Genomic DNA, 18,472 nt, shown 5'->3' with positions numbered 1-18,472 from the left:
AGAGGTGGAAGAATTTTAATTAAATGTAATTTTTTTTTTCAAAATACAAAAACAATTCGAATGACTTGTAATGTTGATGCCTTTTCATAAACTTCATTGCTTACATTTAGATTCAGCATCAGTAACAAACTTTAATTTGTACGTACTGAAACACATGACCTCAGAGTACAGTGTATCTGCAGAGCTAAAGACACTAAAGAAAAAACAAAGGGAGGGGGCAACAGATTCAAATACCAGCATCAGATGCTGCTCATTTTCAAACAAAGCCTAAAAATGTGTAAACAGGTCTGCATAAGCCAATGATTAATCCGAGAAAACATTCAACATTTATAAGTAAGCAGAACAGCACTTTTAATTCTCTGATTTGACTTTCCAGGATGCCACCTCTGACAATTTTCTTATTCTTTTTATAAAAAGAAATCAGTAGAAAGAAGTCAATAAGAACCAAAAGGTGACACCTAGAGGCCGGAGCCTGCCTATTCACCAAAAAGTCCTGCTTTTTTTTTGGCAAAGTGAAACAGAAACACAAGCCTCTATTAAGGAGGAGTGGCTGGAGAGTGCTAAACAATGCAGGTACATCTCTGTGAATGTCGTGGGGGAAGAACAGAGAGAGGCTGGAACAGGAACAGAGAGGAGGCCGGTGGCAGGTCAGTGTTGTGTTGTCAGTCCACAGGTCGCTTTTCACTGTGTTTCTTTGTGAACTCTTCTGCGTTCTTCATGAACTTGGTGCGATCTTTTGCGTATTCCTCTGCCAGGTCGGCCCTCAGCGGATGCTCAGGCTGAGGGATGTTCACCAGAGCGATCAGACACTGAATCACTGCAGGACACAAGAGAACACAAGTCATTTCTACACACAAATAGTTGTTCACATAACCAGTGATGTTACAGATGATGGAATTCTCAGTCAATACAATGGAAATTAAAAGTCTGACTGTTCTAAAAATGACAAAACACTCCTATAGCAGTAAAATGGAGCAGTTTTTAACTGATAAGATTAAATGCAGTCAGTATGTTTTATTTTCCTCTCAGTCCCTCTTGTGGTCTTGTCTGCTCTGTGGAAACTAGGGCTGTACCCGAATATCCGGATATTCGTTCACTACGGCACTATCCGGGTATTAATTTGGTATCCGAATATTCGCCCCCCCCCCCCCCCCGTCGGACATTACCGGGCGGAAAGAATATGCCGCGTTACCGTCTTCCCTTCGCCTTCGGCCTACATCGACACTTATCGGCTCATCTCATCATGTGATCACATAAACATATACACATATGTCTATGTGATCACTCCCTCCTCCCCCCAGAATATTCGGAGCTCGTCTCTTCCTTGCGCCTTCGGCCCACTTCGGCTCATCCCACCGTGTTCTTCGGCTCATTTCGGCTCCTCCATTTGTGTTTGTAAACACCACCCGAATGGCTGGGTGGCTGCCGACTCTGACGTCGCGCTTCACTTCCTTGCATAAACACAAGACAAGATGCCGAAGACCTCTGCTGAAGACAAAACGAAGGCAACGAAGGTCGGTTTACACTGGGTTCAATCTGTCATCAGGAAATGTTGGCCAGAACTTTCTAAAAATGAAAAAGGATCCGAATTTTCGGGCCGTCTGTGTCACAAGCCGCCACTACTTCACCTCCGCCGCACCGCGCCCCCCCGCGCGCGTAAAACATCTGATGTAATATCACATGTAAGCTTAGATGTGGCTGATTCTTCTGATGAAGAAGCACATCAGAGATGAATAGTTCAAGCATCATCACAATGTTGAAAATCTGACAATACGTTTCTTCAGCTGTTTTACAGTTTTTGGCTCTGATAAGCAGTGTAATTTTGGCTACCTTTTAAAGATAACGTGCCGTTCAAACCCGGAGGCGTGTGTTGGGCTTCAGAGGGTAAATAGTTAATCAGATTCTTAATATCCTAACCATTTTAATTTGAACACAAACTTACAGATGTATAGTATCATTTTCTAGGACTAAGTTCTGTTATATGTAACCTTACTGATTTACAGCATCTGGACGTTATCCTGATAAGAGGAGGTTCATGTCTCCTCTTCAGACACAACCTTTAATCAGCGCTGTAAATTAATAGTATATTGATTACTACTTTAACTGACTTATTTCTGGTACTGAATAGTGAAGGTAACAATATTTACAGTAATCATTTAGTCAACTAATTGTGGAAAAAAAAACCTGTAGGGCTTTCGTATCTAGTACTGGCCTCCACACACAGGAGAAATACTGCATGGTGGATGCTCTCATTGGTTTCAGAAAAGCTGCATATACAGATTAGAGCTGCTCAACTGTGAGTAAACTTGTCTATGTGGTTTCCTGGAGAGGACTTCAGCAAACAGTTACAAAATGCAAATACATTACAATACATGGGGGGCAGCATGGCTCAGTGGGTAGAGTGGCCGTCTTGTAACCGGAAGGTTGCCGGTTCGATCCTCGGCCCGTCGTGCTCATGTCAAGGTGTCCCTGAGCAAGACAGCTAACCCATAATTGCTCCTGGTGGGTCGTGATTAGCGCCTTGCATGGCCAACCCGGTCTCACGGGGATTCGTGAAACTGTGACGTAAGTTTTTGTTTCGGTTTCGTGCGCAAACGCCGATGGACAGCTTAGATCGTCATGAATCCGCCGAATCTAAGCTGTCCATCGGCGTTTGCGGCCGCCGCCGCCGCCGGACATCCGGCGGCGGCGGCGGCCGCAAAAGCCGATGGACAGCTTAGATCGTCATGAATCCGACGAATTCGCATAGGAACTTAAAGAACGTCTGGCGGCCGCAGCGGCGGCCGCTGCCGCAAACACCGATGGACAGCTTAGATCATCATGAATCCGCCGGTATAAACCACTTTCAGATGTGATTACCACAGCGGGTTTCGTTCGTGGTGAGCTGCACGAAAAACATGACGACATCGTGTTGGTGCGCACGAAACCGAAACAAAAACTTACGTCACAGTTTCACGAATCCCCGTGAGACCGGGTTGGCAAGGCAGCTTCCACCATCAGTGTGTGAATGTGTGTGTGAATGGGTAAATGTGACATATCATGTAAAGCGCTTTGGATAAAAGCGCTATATAAATACAACCATTTACATTAAATATAAAGCATCAAAAATACCAGCAAGAAAAGCCACATTTTCAAGACAACTATCCGACGTCAGCAGTGAAACATAGACGCTCCCTCCCTTGGCTCACCTTGGCAGGTCCTTGTGGCCGGCTTCCAGTTCTCCACGCTGATGATGGGCAGGCAAACTTGGCCCTTCTCGTCAATGTTGGGATGATAGATTTTTGTCTTAAAGGTGATCTTGGGAGGCTTGAAGGGGTACTCGCCGGGGAAGACAATCTCAATCCGAAAAGCTCCTTTGTCATATGGAGCACAGTCCTTGAAGAAGACGAGGGGTTGTGGATGTGGGAGACAACAGAAAAAGTGCAAATTTAGTCATCCTTTCTCACTTCAAATAATGTTGGAAAATGTTCTGTTTAGGGCTGGGTATCAATCTAAAAGTTTCGATACCGGTACCAATTCCGATACCTTCACTTCGATACCGGTTCCTAAACGATACTTTTTTCGATACCAGTTTTACAATATATACTCTAACAGAATGAAAATTGCATTACACATTACTTTTCACATCTTGAGTTTAATTTTCCAGTGATTTCCAGTGCAAAAGAACATTTGCAAGCAATGTACAGTTCAGTACATTCTGAGCCACCTTCGGCCCCGGACCCTTCCTGGCCGACCCGGAGTCGGTCGCAGCGCACCGCCGCAGAGGAAATGCGCCAGGCGGGGGACGGCCCGCACCCGGTGAGAGGTCCCGCGAGCGGCCGCCCCTGGCCCGCCGAGTTGAATCTCCCGGGCGGACTGCGCGGACCCCACCCGTTTACCTCTTAACGGTTTCACACCCTCTTGAACTCTCTCTTCAAAGTTCTTGTCAACTTTCCCTTAAGGTACTTGTCGACTATCGGTCTCGTGCCGGTATTTAGCCTTAGATGGAGTTTACCACCCGCTTTGGCATATACTGCACCGCGCACTATTGGCGTCTGTGGCGATGGGCGTGGGAGAGCTCAGCTGCAGAGGGGAGAGGTGTGGAGGAGAGTGTGTGGAACCAGCGTCAGGTTAATTAGCGCAGCTGGCACCAATTAGACTCACCTGATTCTCTCGGCAGTAACAGACTGAAGCAGAGGACAAAAGACAGACGGACAGAGAGGACGGGGGAACGGACGAGCGGAGGACAGCGGACAGGACGAGGTCCGGTGGAGCGGGCAGCTTACCGAACGAGATCCTGTGGAGATTCGGCTGACACCGAGACTGTTTACCGGAGGAGAACCGGCGGAGAGCCGGCTGACGTTGAGACTGTTTACCGGACGAGGTCCGGTGTAGCGCCGGGCAAGGAAGAGAGACCGTTTTATTTACATTGAGACGGTGTAGTGAATAAAAGACTTTGTCTGCATTGGCCGAACTGCCGTGGTTATTGTGCTGAGCAGAGCCGCAGACAGGTTCTCCTGTTACAGCGTCCATTTTACAAAAGTAGAGCCACGTTTTAGACCTCAGAGGCATCTTTTCCCACTTCGACGACATGCTACACAACTGCAGTAAATTCAATGTACCTAACGTGAAACCTGTCTGTGAACGGGCAGCATGCTTTTTTCCGGCTTGCCGCAATCACGTGTAATGTTACAGCCAATCACAGGTTTGCTTTATCATAATCACGTGATAAGTACCGGAACATGGAACCGAAAGACGAGGCTTATTTCGATACTCATTAGTACCGAAACATTTCGGTCGGTGCCATTAAAGAACCGAAGTTCGGTACTCAGCCCTAGTTCTGTTAATGGTACAGTTTCCTCTGTCTGCAGCTGGCACATGATGAAGTAAACAAACTTGTGCTGTAGCTTGATGTCATTAGCATAGAGCGAGTTGATGGTGCGATCGAAGGAACACAGCAGCAGAGAAAGCTGCGTTTCCACCTGAAATTTAAGTTCTAGGAATTTTCTACGGAATTAGAGCTTGATTTATTCTCCTGTGTTGAGCTTATACTAGTGTCTTTAGGTCGACGGAGCATTTATATTCATGCGCTGGTGTGTCTCTAAAAAGTCAGCTGGAGTTTTAAACCAACTAAGAGCTGCTACAATGACTCGATCATAATTTTTTCCCAAACAAAAACAACAACAGTGTGCTAATACTAATACTTTTACTACCACATGGCTGCTGCTAGTACTACTGTACTGTTGGTGCTACTGTTTCTTCCAACTGCTCAGCGTGCCTTGAATTGCCCCCCAGGGCCAAATAAATTTGATTTGAAATTTAATTCAATTTAATACAATGACAAGCAGTAGCTACTTGATGTAACTCCAGTTCTGTGTAGGAACGATGCTATCAGCTTCATCCCAAACAGCCCCGCTATTAAACAGGGGCCTGTTCTGTTTACAGCTCAGTATCTTCTGGAAATAATTGTAACTTTACCTTGTTTTTCTCTTTTGTCTGGTAAAATTAGGTTACCTGGCACAACCTGAAGTTGGGTGGAAACAAAGAATTATTTGGATCATTTTCTGTCAATTAGTAATTTGGTCTTTAAAATGTCAGAAAGTGGTGAAAAATGTCTCGTTTTTCCCACAACCCAAAGATATTCATTCAGTTTACTCTCGTAAGACTAGAAAATAATTCAGGAAATATTTACACTTGAGAAGCTGCAATTTTCATTGCACCTGGTTTCTCTGATGAAAACGCAGGTAGAGGAGCTGACTTAGCCTCAAGAGAAAGTTCCTGTGGTGGAAATTTGACTAATCAAAGACCAGAGTGACATTTGCAGGTATGTTCACGTGTTTTTGTATAGTAGGCAACTGACACTAAAATGTTAGCAGGGCTCATTTCCTCTTTGATGTTGGATAGTGACTCGTTCAACAAGCTGCAGGACAGGATGTGTGCTTTCAGTCAGACAAGAAAGAGAGATTTGCCTGGGAGATGATTTGGTTTGTTGTTCGAGCTCAGTGGTCAACTCTGATTTTATTGGTTAATGCAAGATTTGATGGGCTGTATTAACTGTGCACAGGACAGGTCTGAATGTCACATATGGGTTCTGTTGCTGGCAAAAAAAGAAGAAGCAACTTTCAACTTCATAACGAACAATGTCCTGCGGATGGGTCAGCCTTCTCTCAGTGTAATCACCACACTGATTTCAGGCTTTTTCATGTTTAGTCTTTATACAGTAAAGGAATCTAGTCGGTGTTACCTTACTTGACAGAAATGTAAGCATTTTCCTGTTATTTCAGACCATTTCATTAACATAAATATCCATGGAATATCCATTATGTTTAAGTAAATACAACCCAGATTAACTGGTCAAAAAACATATGTTTTTTTTTTTGCATTCAATTCTTATTTTTCTGCAGGTGTTTCTTCTTTCACACTAGCTAAAACTTGTTACAGGGAGCTACAAATTCCTCAATGCAAGAAACACACGAGATTTATTGAAAAACTGGAACAAGCTGACACTGTCAGCCAGCAAGGGATAAGGTCAGGGACGGCTGGTATAAATGGGCTAACAGGGCTAAGCCCTCCCAGGCCAACACAAAAAAGATAAGAAAATTATTTTTTAAATAACTTACAACACATTGTTTTAAGTTTAGGTGAAAACAAAAGTAGCAACAGCACCAATCAGTCAAAAGAAAAACATAGAATATCTCTAAATGGGCTTATTTTTTACAGCCCCAGCAGATACAGTCCGCTTTCATTCATTTCGTTATTGTGAGTGATTGACAGGTGTCATGTCCCGCCCCCGTGATTTACTGATCATTTGGGCTAACTTCAGGCAGCCCACAGGCCTTTGACGCAGTGAGAAAAGGTTAAGTTATGGCGGGCGTTAGCATGAACGAGGTGGATTATTTGCTTTCATGTTCATTTTCCTCAATGTCTTTGGAGGAAAAGCTGGAAGTTAAGAGACTGGGATCACATCGGCCGTCGATGTGAGCTTCTTTTTAAATAAGGTAGGCCCATGTTGACCTGTTAAAGGACTGTGACACCTTGTGTTTGCTGAGGTTATCTGTTGTACTCAGGGCGTGTTTTGCACTACATGTCGCCAAACAGTTGTAATAAGACAGTTGCAGCAGGCTATCTGTGGGCAGTCGTTGCAGTTGGAACACGTTTTGTAGTGGTGTGTGTGTGTGAGTGAGAGTGTTGATGTAGAGCACTAAAAAAGTATAGTGTACCTGTAATTGATGGAACTGTGTGTATCATAGGTGATGTTGCTTTTGCAGCTGTGTTAACCATTTAATCGGTATTATGCATTTGTTAGCCCAACCAACAAATTTCACCACCAGCTGCCACTGGATAAGGTGATTTCTAGGGCTGACCCGAATAGTGGTTTCTGGCCTCTGAATATTTGGGCCCTATTAAAGACGAATATCCGAATATTCGTTCCGTCCCGTAACGTCCGACCGGGGAGGGGGGAGAATTCCCAAACAGTGGAGGTCTTCAGCATCTTGTCTTGTGTTTATGCAACGAAGTGAAGCGTGACGTCAGAGTCGGCAGCAACCTGGCCATTCGGGTGGTGGTAACAAACACGAATGGAGGAGCCCAGATGAGCCGAACACGAATACCACGGGATGAGCCGATGTGTGCCGAAGGCGAAGGGAAGAGACGAGTGGGGGGGTGGGGTGGTATTCGGATACCAAAATTAATATCCTGATACCGCTGTAGCGAACGAATATTTGGATATTCGGGTCCAGCCCTAGTGATTTCAGATAAAATACAATTCAACCTTGGTGTAATACTGTAGTAACGTGTTGTAAAACAACAAATTACCATTTGTAAAAACAGATTTTTAATGTGGACATTATTTACAGTTTTGGTTCATTTTTTCCTTCAGTAAACTCTTCCTGTGCTTGTATTAGATATTATCTATATTTTAATGAAACAGAAAATCGGTAAAAGATTGCTATTAAAAAAATTACAGCTAAGAAACCTTAACGTATTTACAATGTATTGGAAGAAGGGGAACAGTGTAGGCTATAGTTGCAGTTCAGTACTTACAGGAACAATAAGGCCCTGCCAGAGCAAAAGATTTGACTCATCCACTATAATGTTGCGGAATTGCTTCATCCCAGATTTGCGAAGGTCCTCGAGCTCCTGCAACAAAAACACCATCAATTTGAAAAGCTATTGAACCATGAGATCACAGAGAATACACATGATATGAAAACATAGATATACATTTATTATCCAGACAGCACCAGAAGTAAATTACAGAAGCTCTGTAATACAGCCCTGATGGACCAAGTCCAGACAGATGGCAAACAGTTACATCACTTTCTCCACAATGAGTCAGATCTGCCCTTCTCGGCTCCTTTTATTGCTCACAAAATGAATTTCTGCTTCCATACTTTTCACATGAATATTGCAGGACTGTCAGGACCTTCGAACTGCACAGTTCAACCAGTCGTTAATAATATATCAGTGTTTTGATGTCCTGGTTGCATTGTGCTCTTCTGGGTTTCATGTTTTTATTAGCCCCTGACAATCCTGCGTAATAATAATACCAGGTGTGAAAGGTTTGTTAACCTTTACATTCTCTTGGTATTTCTGCATTACACATTAATAGGGCAGTAACTACCAATCATTACAGCCTAATTACAGCTAATTTTTCTGCTGTTCCGTCACAAGTTCACTTTATAAGGATAACTAATGCTTTTAGCTCTGTGTCCATAAAAAAGTTGTAACTAATGGTTATTTTCTTGGTTAATATATAGATATAAATAATGTAAAGGAGTGGGGAAAACCAATAAGTTTGACCAAGTACATGTTCACAATAAAATTTAAAATGAGTAATAACATTGCTGCTTATTGACTAAATCGACTAATGGTTTCACCTCTCTGTGATAAAAAATATTGAAGATTACAACCAAAAATGTTTTAATTCAATAACATAAAAACAAAGAAACTAGAAGTTCACATACACTGTATAAAAGGACACATAAGCTTTTTTCCCCCCTCGCTGTCTGACATTAAATCACACTAATGTTCTCCTGTTTTAGGTCAGTTAGGATTATCAGAATTATTTTATTTGCTGAATGCCAGAAAAATGAGATTTTTTTTTTATTACTTTCTTCAAGGGCACACGTTTACATACACTAAGATTACTATGTCATCAAACTCTTTGGGAAGGCCCAGATGATGATGTCATGGCTTTGAAAGCTAGTGATAGGTTAATTGACAACATTAGAGTTAACAAGTCTGGTTCATTGTTGGGTACAATTTCTAGATGCTTGATAGTTCCACGTTCATCTGTTCAAACAATTATATGCAAGTATAAACACCATGGGAATGCCCAGCCATCATACCACTGAGGAAGGAGAGAGGTTCTGTGTCCCAGAGATGAACGTGTTTGGGTGTGAAATGTGTGTATCAAGCCCAGAACAAAAACACAAGACCTTGTGAAGATGCTGGATGAAGGTGGCAAGAGATTGTCATTATCTAGAGGAAACAAGTCCTGTCCCAACATGGGCTGAAGGGCTACTCAGCGAGGAAGAAACCATCACTCCAAACAGCGACATAAAAAAGGTCAGATTACGGTTTGTAAATGCACACAGGGACAAAGACCTTAATTTGTGAAGACATGTCCTGTGGTCTGATGAAACTAAAATTGAACTGTTTGGCCATAACGACCATCGGTACATTTGGAGAAAAAAAGAAGGAAGCTTGGAAGCCTGAGTAAACCTTCCTGACTGTGAAGCACAGAGGTGGCAGCATAATTTTGTTAGGGTGCTTTGCTGCAGGAGGGACTGCACTCCACAAAACAGATGGCATCAGACATCACACCACCAAATTAGTTACAAAGTGGCTTATGGATAACAAAGTCAATGTTTTGTAGTGGCCATCACAAAGACCTGCTCTCAATTCTGTAGAAAATTTGTGGGCAGAGCTGAAAAGGCGTGTGTGAACAAGGTGACCTACAAACCCTACTCAGTTACACCAGTTCTGTCAGGAAGAATGGGCCAAAATTCCAGCAAACTATTGTGAGAAGCTTGTGGAAGGATACACAAAATGTTTGACTCCAAGGCAATTCTACCAAATAGTGAAAAAATATATGTAAACTTCTGACTTCCAAGACAATAATACAAATTCTTTCTCTCATTATTCTGGCATTTAGCAAATAGAAATAATTTGGGTAATCCTAACCGACTTAAAACAGGAAACAGTTTAGTCTGATTTAATGTCAGACAGCGAGAAAAAAAAAAGATAATGTGTCTTTTTATATAGTGTCCAGTGCTTCAAGGATTTTGAATTCCATAACTATTTTATATTTTAAAAGAAGACACACACATATATATATTAGTTAAATCAACTGTTCTGAATTTTTTCAAAGATCACCAGGTGGATATTTTTAAGAAAAACACTAGATGCTTGCATATGTGGAAGGTGAAGTTAACAAACAAGGCAAAATTATTACATCAATTTAGTCATGTTAAAGAAAGTTTGACGTAAGTTGGACTGAGTATTTTGGGATTAAATACTGACTAATCAATATTCAGTTGCAGGCCCAGCCATTTCCTGTGGCTGGTATTTGTTTGTGCTGTTTACTGACTGCAGGTAGTCAATCTGAGCAGCCTTTTCTGCTTCTCCTTGCCAGCAGGAACTTCTCTTCTTCTTCCTCATTCACTTGAACTGTCAAATTGGATTGTTAGGGGATTTCAGGAAGCTGTGACTACACACGTCACAGATGTTTTTACGAGAGGGTAAATTCCTGACCACAGAGGATTCGGTACATCATACCCAAGAAATCAAAACTAAAAGTAAAATGGTTAAATAGCTGGCAGCAATTACACTCGAGTCAAAGAGGGCTTTAAATGGAAATCAGAAATTTCACAACAAAGAAATACGGGTTGTTATCCTGGCCCTGCACACATAGATAACAACTGTAACAATCTAAATATTAGCTTTCATTACTACTAAATCAGATAATTTAGGACATTCTAGTTGTGCCATAATGCTCAGAGGACATTTCTGAGTTCCATCCACTTGTAGCCATGGTTATGTTGTTTCCACAGAGGTACAGGTAGTAAAAAATTGAGCCCACAGTGAGGAAAAATTGTGACAGAAGCAACAAAAAATCCAGAAAACAGCTTGGAGTTCAGGAGGTTAATGATACTCTGGCTAAATAAACAAAGAATCCTGCAAATACAACAACATTCGGTAGCTATTGGATTACAAACGACTCAAACTGGGAGGTAATTTTCTCTTTAATGGATCGATCGACAATCGCTGTAGGTACTGATTGTTCAAGTTCAGCCGAGGCCTGACGTGACGCCCCAGCCCCAAAGTCTCCATGTTTTCGTCTCAGCTGCCTTCAAACGGTGACAACGGCTTGAAGAGCTGTCTCTAACCCGGCGTTTGCTCGCCTCTGCCTGGAGACACATCGGGTGATCCGGGTAGGCTGACAGCCCTCTGAAAGTGCTGAATCACGGCCCACTGCCGCCTCAAACTCACCAACGGGTTCCCTCTCAATCAGTCAGTCGGACGTCATTATGCTTTCATTTTGTCGGACACATGAACCACACACACCCAGACATTTTCTCTCGGCCCACAGCGACGTAGATACACGAACATAGCCAGAAAAAAGTCGATTAAACGCCCTCAAAGTGGAATAAATATATAAATTTTGGGGTTCTTCTTACCTTGACTAGCCTCTTGGTCGCAGCCATTGTGATACCGATGTTTTCTTCTTCTTCCTGCTTCTGTCGTATCCTTTTCTTCTTTAGAGTTTGGTGAAAGTGGCTGAGGGGCGGAGCCCTGCTGCGTTAGCGCCTCCTGTCGGTCTGGAGGGTGTACGACAGACCAGGGCTCAGGATCTGTATTCAAGAATATCAAAATGGTTCAGTAATAGTTGTCAGTACATTTAAATATCGATAGTAAAGTAAAGCTGTTAATAGCTATGTCGGCGTAGCTGACTTTTCGAAACGCCGACTACTATCGGCTAAAAACGGGTCTGAGTTCCGTACGTCTGTACTGAGGGCAGAAGCTGTAATGCCCCCAAACCTGCCTAATAATCCTTAAGTTTTAAGATTTGTTTTCCCAGTGTCATAGTAATTCACGCGATAAAAGGAACAGCTAACAGCGTATTTTGTTCAAGTAAAACGGCTTTCATCTCACTGTATGCATTAAAGGCACGGATTGGAATACATCAGAACTTGCCTGTAATCATTGCGTTTTTAGGACAGGTTTTAGTGTCAAAGAAATTCAGTAATATTTGTCAGGATACCAAATGGTGCACCATGAAAAGAAACTGCTAAGAGCTAATTCGGCCCAGGTTACTTTCAAAAAAGTAACCACATTTATGATAAAAATGTTCTCAACTCTGTGCGTTCAAGCAAGAGGCGAGCAAACAAATGAACTGCCGAGAATTTTGCCGCCACCCGGTGGCACTAACGAGAGGAAAAGTCCAAATCAAAACAGAAATGTGATTTCTGGCTCTTTGAAAGGAGCCGGATCTTGAGGAGCCTTTCCTTTCAAAAGAGCCATTTAAAAGACTGACTCGTTGTTATATTTATTCGTTTTAGAAGTCAACCAGGGGTGTGGTAACTAGTTTTTATCAAGGAAACAATCACTGGTAGCAGTTAAAAGATACGATATGGATCAGAATAATTCAAACTTAATTTAAATTCTATTTAGCTTCATATTTATATGTTATATTTCAGATTTATTTCTACATTTTATTCTTTTTTTTCTTTTTATATTTTGTTTCTGCATTGTTAAAATGTTCTTCTGTGTTTTTTCTGTATATATATAGCAGTGCAAGTTGTTTGTTGACCTTGAAAGATATTCTTCTGACAAATATTTCATTGTGTTCTACTATTCGTGTCGTTCCCAAAAAAGTGCATCCAAATGCTGCTACGTTTTCTTTGACTCTGTTTTTTCCGTCATTGATATTTCCTCCTCCCTGATAAAGTTGTAAATGTAGCTCCCCTCTAGTCTCCAGTCAGTCAGACTCAGTCTGCACTCACACTCCTCTTCCTCTATAGCTGCGTTCACGTGAATTGAGCTTCTATGGACAACTCAGATTAGGAGAGGTCATTAGTCGTTCACATGAAGGCAGCATGGACAACTCAGACTCATAGGGCAAACAGGTGACAAGTGAAAAATTGTAGGCAATTTGCACAAGCGAATGGGTCGCAATTGTGAACTGGTTGTCATCGTTCACTTAAAAGAGCTGTTCTAATGACTGACTTGTTCGCGAACGTCACATCTCTAAAACAGAATAGGTGGCCATCACTTTGCATCTGTTGTCTTTTTTTTCCCTTTTTTGTGGTCATTTGAAATCCTGTGTGGTCATTTTACATCTCAGTTGGGCTGTTTTGTATCTCTTTGGTCATATTGTGCCTCACTTTATTTCTTTATTGCTGTTTTGCTTCTCTTTGTTGTCATTTTGCTATGTATTGCTTGGCCATTTTGCACCTTATAATGGTCATTTTGTAGCTTTTTGTGATCATTTGCATACCTTTGCAGTTAGTTTAAGTCACCTTTAGGCCACATGTATCTTTCTGTGGTCATTTTATGTCTCTGATTAATCATTTAATATCTTTTTCTGGTCACTTCAGGTTTCATTGTGTCCATGTTGTGTTTATTCTGGTCATTTTGCACCTTATATTGGCAATTTTGTATTTTTGTGATCATTTTTTGGGGTTCTCTTTTTACTCCTTTGAAAGAAATTTTGTCTGACTATCTTGCATCATTTTGTGACCATTTCCATCTTATTTTGGTTGTCTTGCCTCTCTTTATAGTCATTTTGTGTTTCACTTCTGTAACTGAGGGGATATTTTTAAGATGAATTCCGCTGGCACCATCCACCTCCATATGCTTACCAATTGTTCCATTCATGAGTACATTCATGAGTCTAAAAAAGGAAGAAATCATCCATTTAACGAAATTGTCAAAAAAATGAGTAAAATCTAATTTGTTGTTGTTACTGTATTTAAGACTTGCAAAATAGTCATTTCGATTTTTAGTAAACTCCATAACTGTACATTCGTATGTGTTGTATACTATTATGATATTATATTGCGAAAATGAACATAGCCGCCTGAAGGAAGCACAGGAGTACCACTATCAGCAGTTTGTGTGCAGGTAAAGTGAGACTGCCTCCAGCTTTGAGGCTCAGCAGATCCTCTGACCTCCCAACAGTCTGTGCAAGATGGCCGCCTGAGTGGAACAGTTCCTCTCCAGTTAAACTAATCCAGCGGTGAGCTGCCTGGACTGCTTCAGCTGTCTGCTTAGAGGATGACACGACGACACCGTCTGCTCCTGATTTAAGTCTTAAGGAGAACATAAGTGTGGAAGACATGGAATAAAACAGCACTGGTAAGGAACCAGAAACAAACCAGGTTAACAACCCACAGCTAGCTCTTAGCCAGCTAACGCGTCCAATAACAACTAACAGGCTAACTTTAGATTCACCTGCTTTTGTAACTCCACCTGACAGACTGCGGGCTGTTTATCGATGTAAGCAGTTCGTCACGTACACTTAGATAACTAGCACCGAGGGTCACTGTTAACTGGGTTTGTTTAGGTGAAATGTTGCTAATGTTTTCTGCTAACGCTCTCATACAGACTGATTAGCCTGTTTGCTAATTTCGCACAGAGAAGTTCGCTTTCATACCGACACTAAAACATGTATGTAAAAACTGCTTTTCTGTGATATATAAAAACGTTCATTAATGAGGTGAAGTCGTAAAAATAGTTGGGTAACATTGGTTAGGTTGCCATCGACGTTTCAGGGTTTTTTGTGAGCCGTCAGGTTGTGAGACTTCAGCTGTAAATAGGAAAAGTCAGTGTCTTTGTCCTGTGTAACTCGGTGTTCTCACAGTATTTAGACAGACCGACTCATTTCGGGCAGCAGAACTGGCTGACAGTGACATAAAGCCATAACCAACCACGGTTAACCCAGTTTTTGCACAGTTTGCCTTCCTTAGCCAAACCCTACCTGTCCTTAGGTACCAGTGGTTTGTTAAAATTTGAAGAATACCTCATAAATTGTCAAGTATCAGAGAAACATCAGACGAGTCTTATAAACAACTACAAGTGAATGGACTTTGATTATTAACCCTAAGGATGTATTTAGTAATAATGACTTCCTTCTTCCATAAATATTTATCCTCCATGGTAACTAGTTACTGAGTGACACAGCAGCAGACAGGAGGCATGGAAAAGCTCGCTGTGGAAAAAGGAGACATCACTGTGGATTTAGTGTTTGCAACAACTTTCTTGTTGGCTGTAGGAACTGTTTGAATTCCATTTATTGCAGAAAAACACAGTCAAATGTATGATTAGATTAAAACCTCAGACTCTTTGAAAGTAATCTGATGCATAAGATTTGTGACCTGAGGAGTGGACTATTAAGCAAATTTGACATAGACAGGCTCTCTTTGCTTGCTTATCATAATATCCTAAAACCCAAATTAGAGATAAAGTTTATCACGATGATGGTTATAAACTTCAGTCAAGGTTTTCTTGGTCAGACATAGAGCACACTCTCTTAAAAAGTGGCATTTGACATGTAATTTGACACTTCCTCTGCACAGAGTGGAACATTGGCATGATGTCTACTTGAGTCAGAGGAACAAGTTATTATAATGGAGAGCCATGAAAAACATATATTACTATGGCAAATAACAATACTCTTACTGTAATAGATGGAGGAAAAAAGTGTTGGTCTGAAAGTGTTGATGTTTATTTTACCACTCTCAATGCAACCACCTATTCCTGAAATCACACAGCACATTAGAGCTGTTAAGCTTTAAATTTCAGACATTTGAACATCCCTGCCTTTTGCAGTATGGCAGCTGGGATAACCCCCACGTGGCCATCGACATGATAAAGCAGCGTACAGAAAATACATGGATGGGTGGACATTTGACCATGATATTTAACAAGTGCATTGAAGTCAGATTTTTTTTTTCCCATAATGAAAGAGATGTCAAAATAACTTTTAGTCAAATAAAAGTGAAGTTATTTAATATTGAATTGGATGGAATATTCTCTGTGATAAAAGCCAATAGCCCGATCAATTTTAGCTGCATGTAACCTGTAACACCAAAATGTAAAACAGGCTTGGTAACAAATTAGGACCACCATAATTATTAATTTTCCCCATCACCAACTGAATGCACATAGGTTCCCGTAGAACCACAACGCAACACATTACAGTTTGGCTGCTGAAGCTGCACCGCTTTGTTTAGTGGAATTACTAATTCTCAACAGGTTTGCAGATGAAATCTATTCCCTGAGCTGAGCATCTGTATCGCTCAGAGAGAATATTGTCGGGAAAAGAATATGTGAAAGTTCTTGTAGCTGATTTAAAACCCAAACTCTAAACACTCCCTTTTGTGCAGGAGGTTTTCGCTACAGCTTCAGTTACATGAGTGATTGAGCAGGTTGAATGAGAACCACTTTTTGTGACACTAAAAACTCTGGATTTAGGCTCAAGTTACCTCGTTCACACATTATTCTCGTTTCATAGCACAACACTCTATTTTCTAATTGCAGCATCATCAAGAACCTTATCTCACAGACTTCTGCTGTGTGCTTAAGGTTCTTTTGAAGATAGCTGCTTGTCACTTTAGAACAAGTCCTTTTCAAAATGACAATTCAAACTCTTGTTATCAAGCAGCCCATTTTTAGAAATATTTTGATGTTTTTCTTCCACTCTGTTCTCAGTGAGAGATATTTTCAGCCACTTTAATGATGTGCTTTCTTAGAATTTGACCCATTTTCATTCCCAGTAATTATTCTCCAATCCTGATATTGCAGCTCTATGAATTCAGGCAGTGTTTCAGATCAAACATTTGTACTTAAGGAGTGATGAAGTGATAAAAAGCTGGACTTGTATGCAGGTTTTGTTTGTCCTGTGGCTATTATTGATTGTGAGACTGAAGTTGAACTTTGTGGGAATTATAGTATTATCAATCCACACTTCTGCACCACTACTTGTTCAGGCTTCCTCCTTGTAATGTTACACATGAGTTGAACCGAAAGTTTTTAGGTTTCACTGTTTCATTTTTTGGTTCACGCTTCCTCGTACTATGACTTGTGGAACTAAGAAAGTCTCATGACATTGGTCTCATGTGGGCAGACCTCAAACAAAAACTCCCACAGAAATAGTTAACTGATGATGGAAGAAAATCACATGATGGAGCTTGATTTGCCTGCTCTGAAACTGGTTTGTGTGGAGATGGTGGTGAAGTTGTTTTTGATGCAGGGAGTGTACACTGTTGCCTTTTCAAAATTCAGATTCAAATCTATTTCATTTATAGGCATATTGTAGATGTTTTGTGGATGTATTTAAATGCAACTTTAATGTTTCCAACAGTATGCGAAGACTAACAGAGTGCCAGCAGCCAATTTAATCCTTGTTGACAAACATTAGATTGTGCAAATCCTCTATATTTAGTTTTGCACCAGTCATATATGTATATTGTCATCTGCAGGAGATTTCTGAGATATGTTAAAGCTGTGATGCAAACTAGCTGTAAAAGCTCTAATTTTATTTCAGTGTAATTGTTAGGACTGGACCCGAATATCCCGAATATCTGAATATTCGTTCGCTACGGCGGTATCCCTAATATTCGCCACCCCAGACCCCCGCCCCCAGTCACGCTTCACTTCGTTGAATAAATACAAGACAAGATACTGAAGACCTCCGCTGTTTGGGAATTCTTCAGTTTAACTGAAGACAAAACGAAGGCAAAATTTGGACCCGAGACCAGACTAACGGATCCGAATATTCGGACCGTCTCCGCCACAAGCAACCGCCGCCACAAGCCCCGCTCCGCTTCCACCCCGCCCCCCCTGTGGGACGTTATGGGGCGGAATGAATATTCGGATATTCGTCTTTAATAGGGCCCGAATATTCGGAGGCCAGAAACCACTATTTGGGCCAGCCCTAGTAATTGTTCACGTCAACGATAAATTGAATAATCCTTACAAGATGCGTAACTAAATGCCCCAACGCGTTTTAATCGTATTATGTGTTTGACTTGTGGTTCTGCCCCCTGTGAAGCATCTATTCAGCTGGCAATTAAACAAAAGAGGAGGAAGATGAAGGTTTTTCCAACTTTAATGGAGTAAATTTAATCTATTCAAATGAAGAAAATGATCAGAATTGACCAACATCCTTTTCAGGGAATAGTTTTTGTGTTCCTGCTGGTATTTTTTTTAAATTAAGCAGCATGTTGTTCTCCTGTAATGTGAAGAGGAGGAGGGTGGAGGAAGATCTTTATGGCTAATAATGATAAACTCTTTGCCCCTTAATCTGGCAATTAAAAAGCAGGAGCCAATAGATGAAATTCTGAAGCTGGTGTGAGACAATTGTTCTGAAAGACCTTTTTACCAGCTAGCAGTGGAACATGGGCCACACATACCCAGAAAAAAATAAATTGTAACTCTAATCTTGTCAAAACATCTTAAAAGTTGTCTTTTTCTGATGATGAAA

The 18,472-nt window shown here is 41.3% G+C and overlaps 2 protein-coding genes across 2 annotated transcripts in view; one reads left to right on the top strand and one right to left on the bottom strand.

The window, feature by feature from the left end:
• On the bottom strand, positions 1-11,782 carry ube2l3a (ubiquitin-conjugating enzyme E2L 3a). Its single transcript, XM_022199798.2, has 4 exons — positions 11,664-11,782; positions 8,023-8,118; positions 3,189-3,375; positions 1-817 (listed from the first exon to the last, which is right to left on the bottom strand). Exons 1-4 carry the CDS (start codon positions 11,688-11,690, stop codon positions 663-665), a joined length of 465 nt encoding a protein of 154 aa, XP_022055490.1. The 5' UTR covers positions 11,691-11,782; the 3' UTR covers positions 1-662.
• Positions 11,783-14,146: 2,364 nt separating this feature from the next.
• zfyve16 (zinc finger, FYVE domain containing 16) overlaps positions 14,147-18,472 on the top strand; it is a 36,653-nt gene continuing 32,327 nt past the window's right edge. Inside the window, exon 1 of the mRNA XM_051938754.1 lies at positions 14,147-14,343. The gene's annotated coding sequence lies outside the window, so the exon portion shown is untranslated. The remainder of the gene's footprint in view (positions 14,344-18,472) is intronic.

This window comes from Acanthochromis polyacanthus, chromosome 18, assembly GCF_021347895.1.
Source record: "Acanthochromis polyacanthus isolate Apoly-LR-REF ecotype Palm Island chromosome 18, KAUST_Apoly_ChrSc, whole genome shotgun sequence".
In the NCBI taxonomy this organism is placed as follows: domain Eukaryota; kingdom Metazoa; phylum Chordata; class Actinopteri; family Pomacentridae; genus Acanthochromis; species Acanthochromis polyacanthus.
The sequence above is the reverse complement of the archived record's forward strand: the minus strand, read 5'-3'. Positions and strand labels throughout refer to the sequence as shown.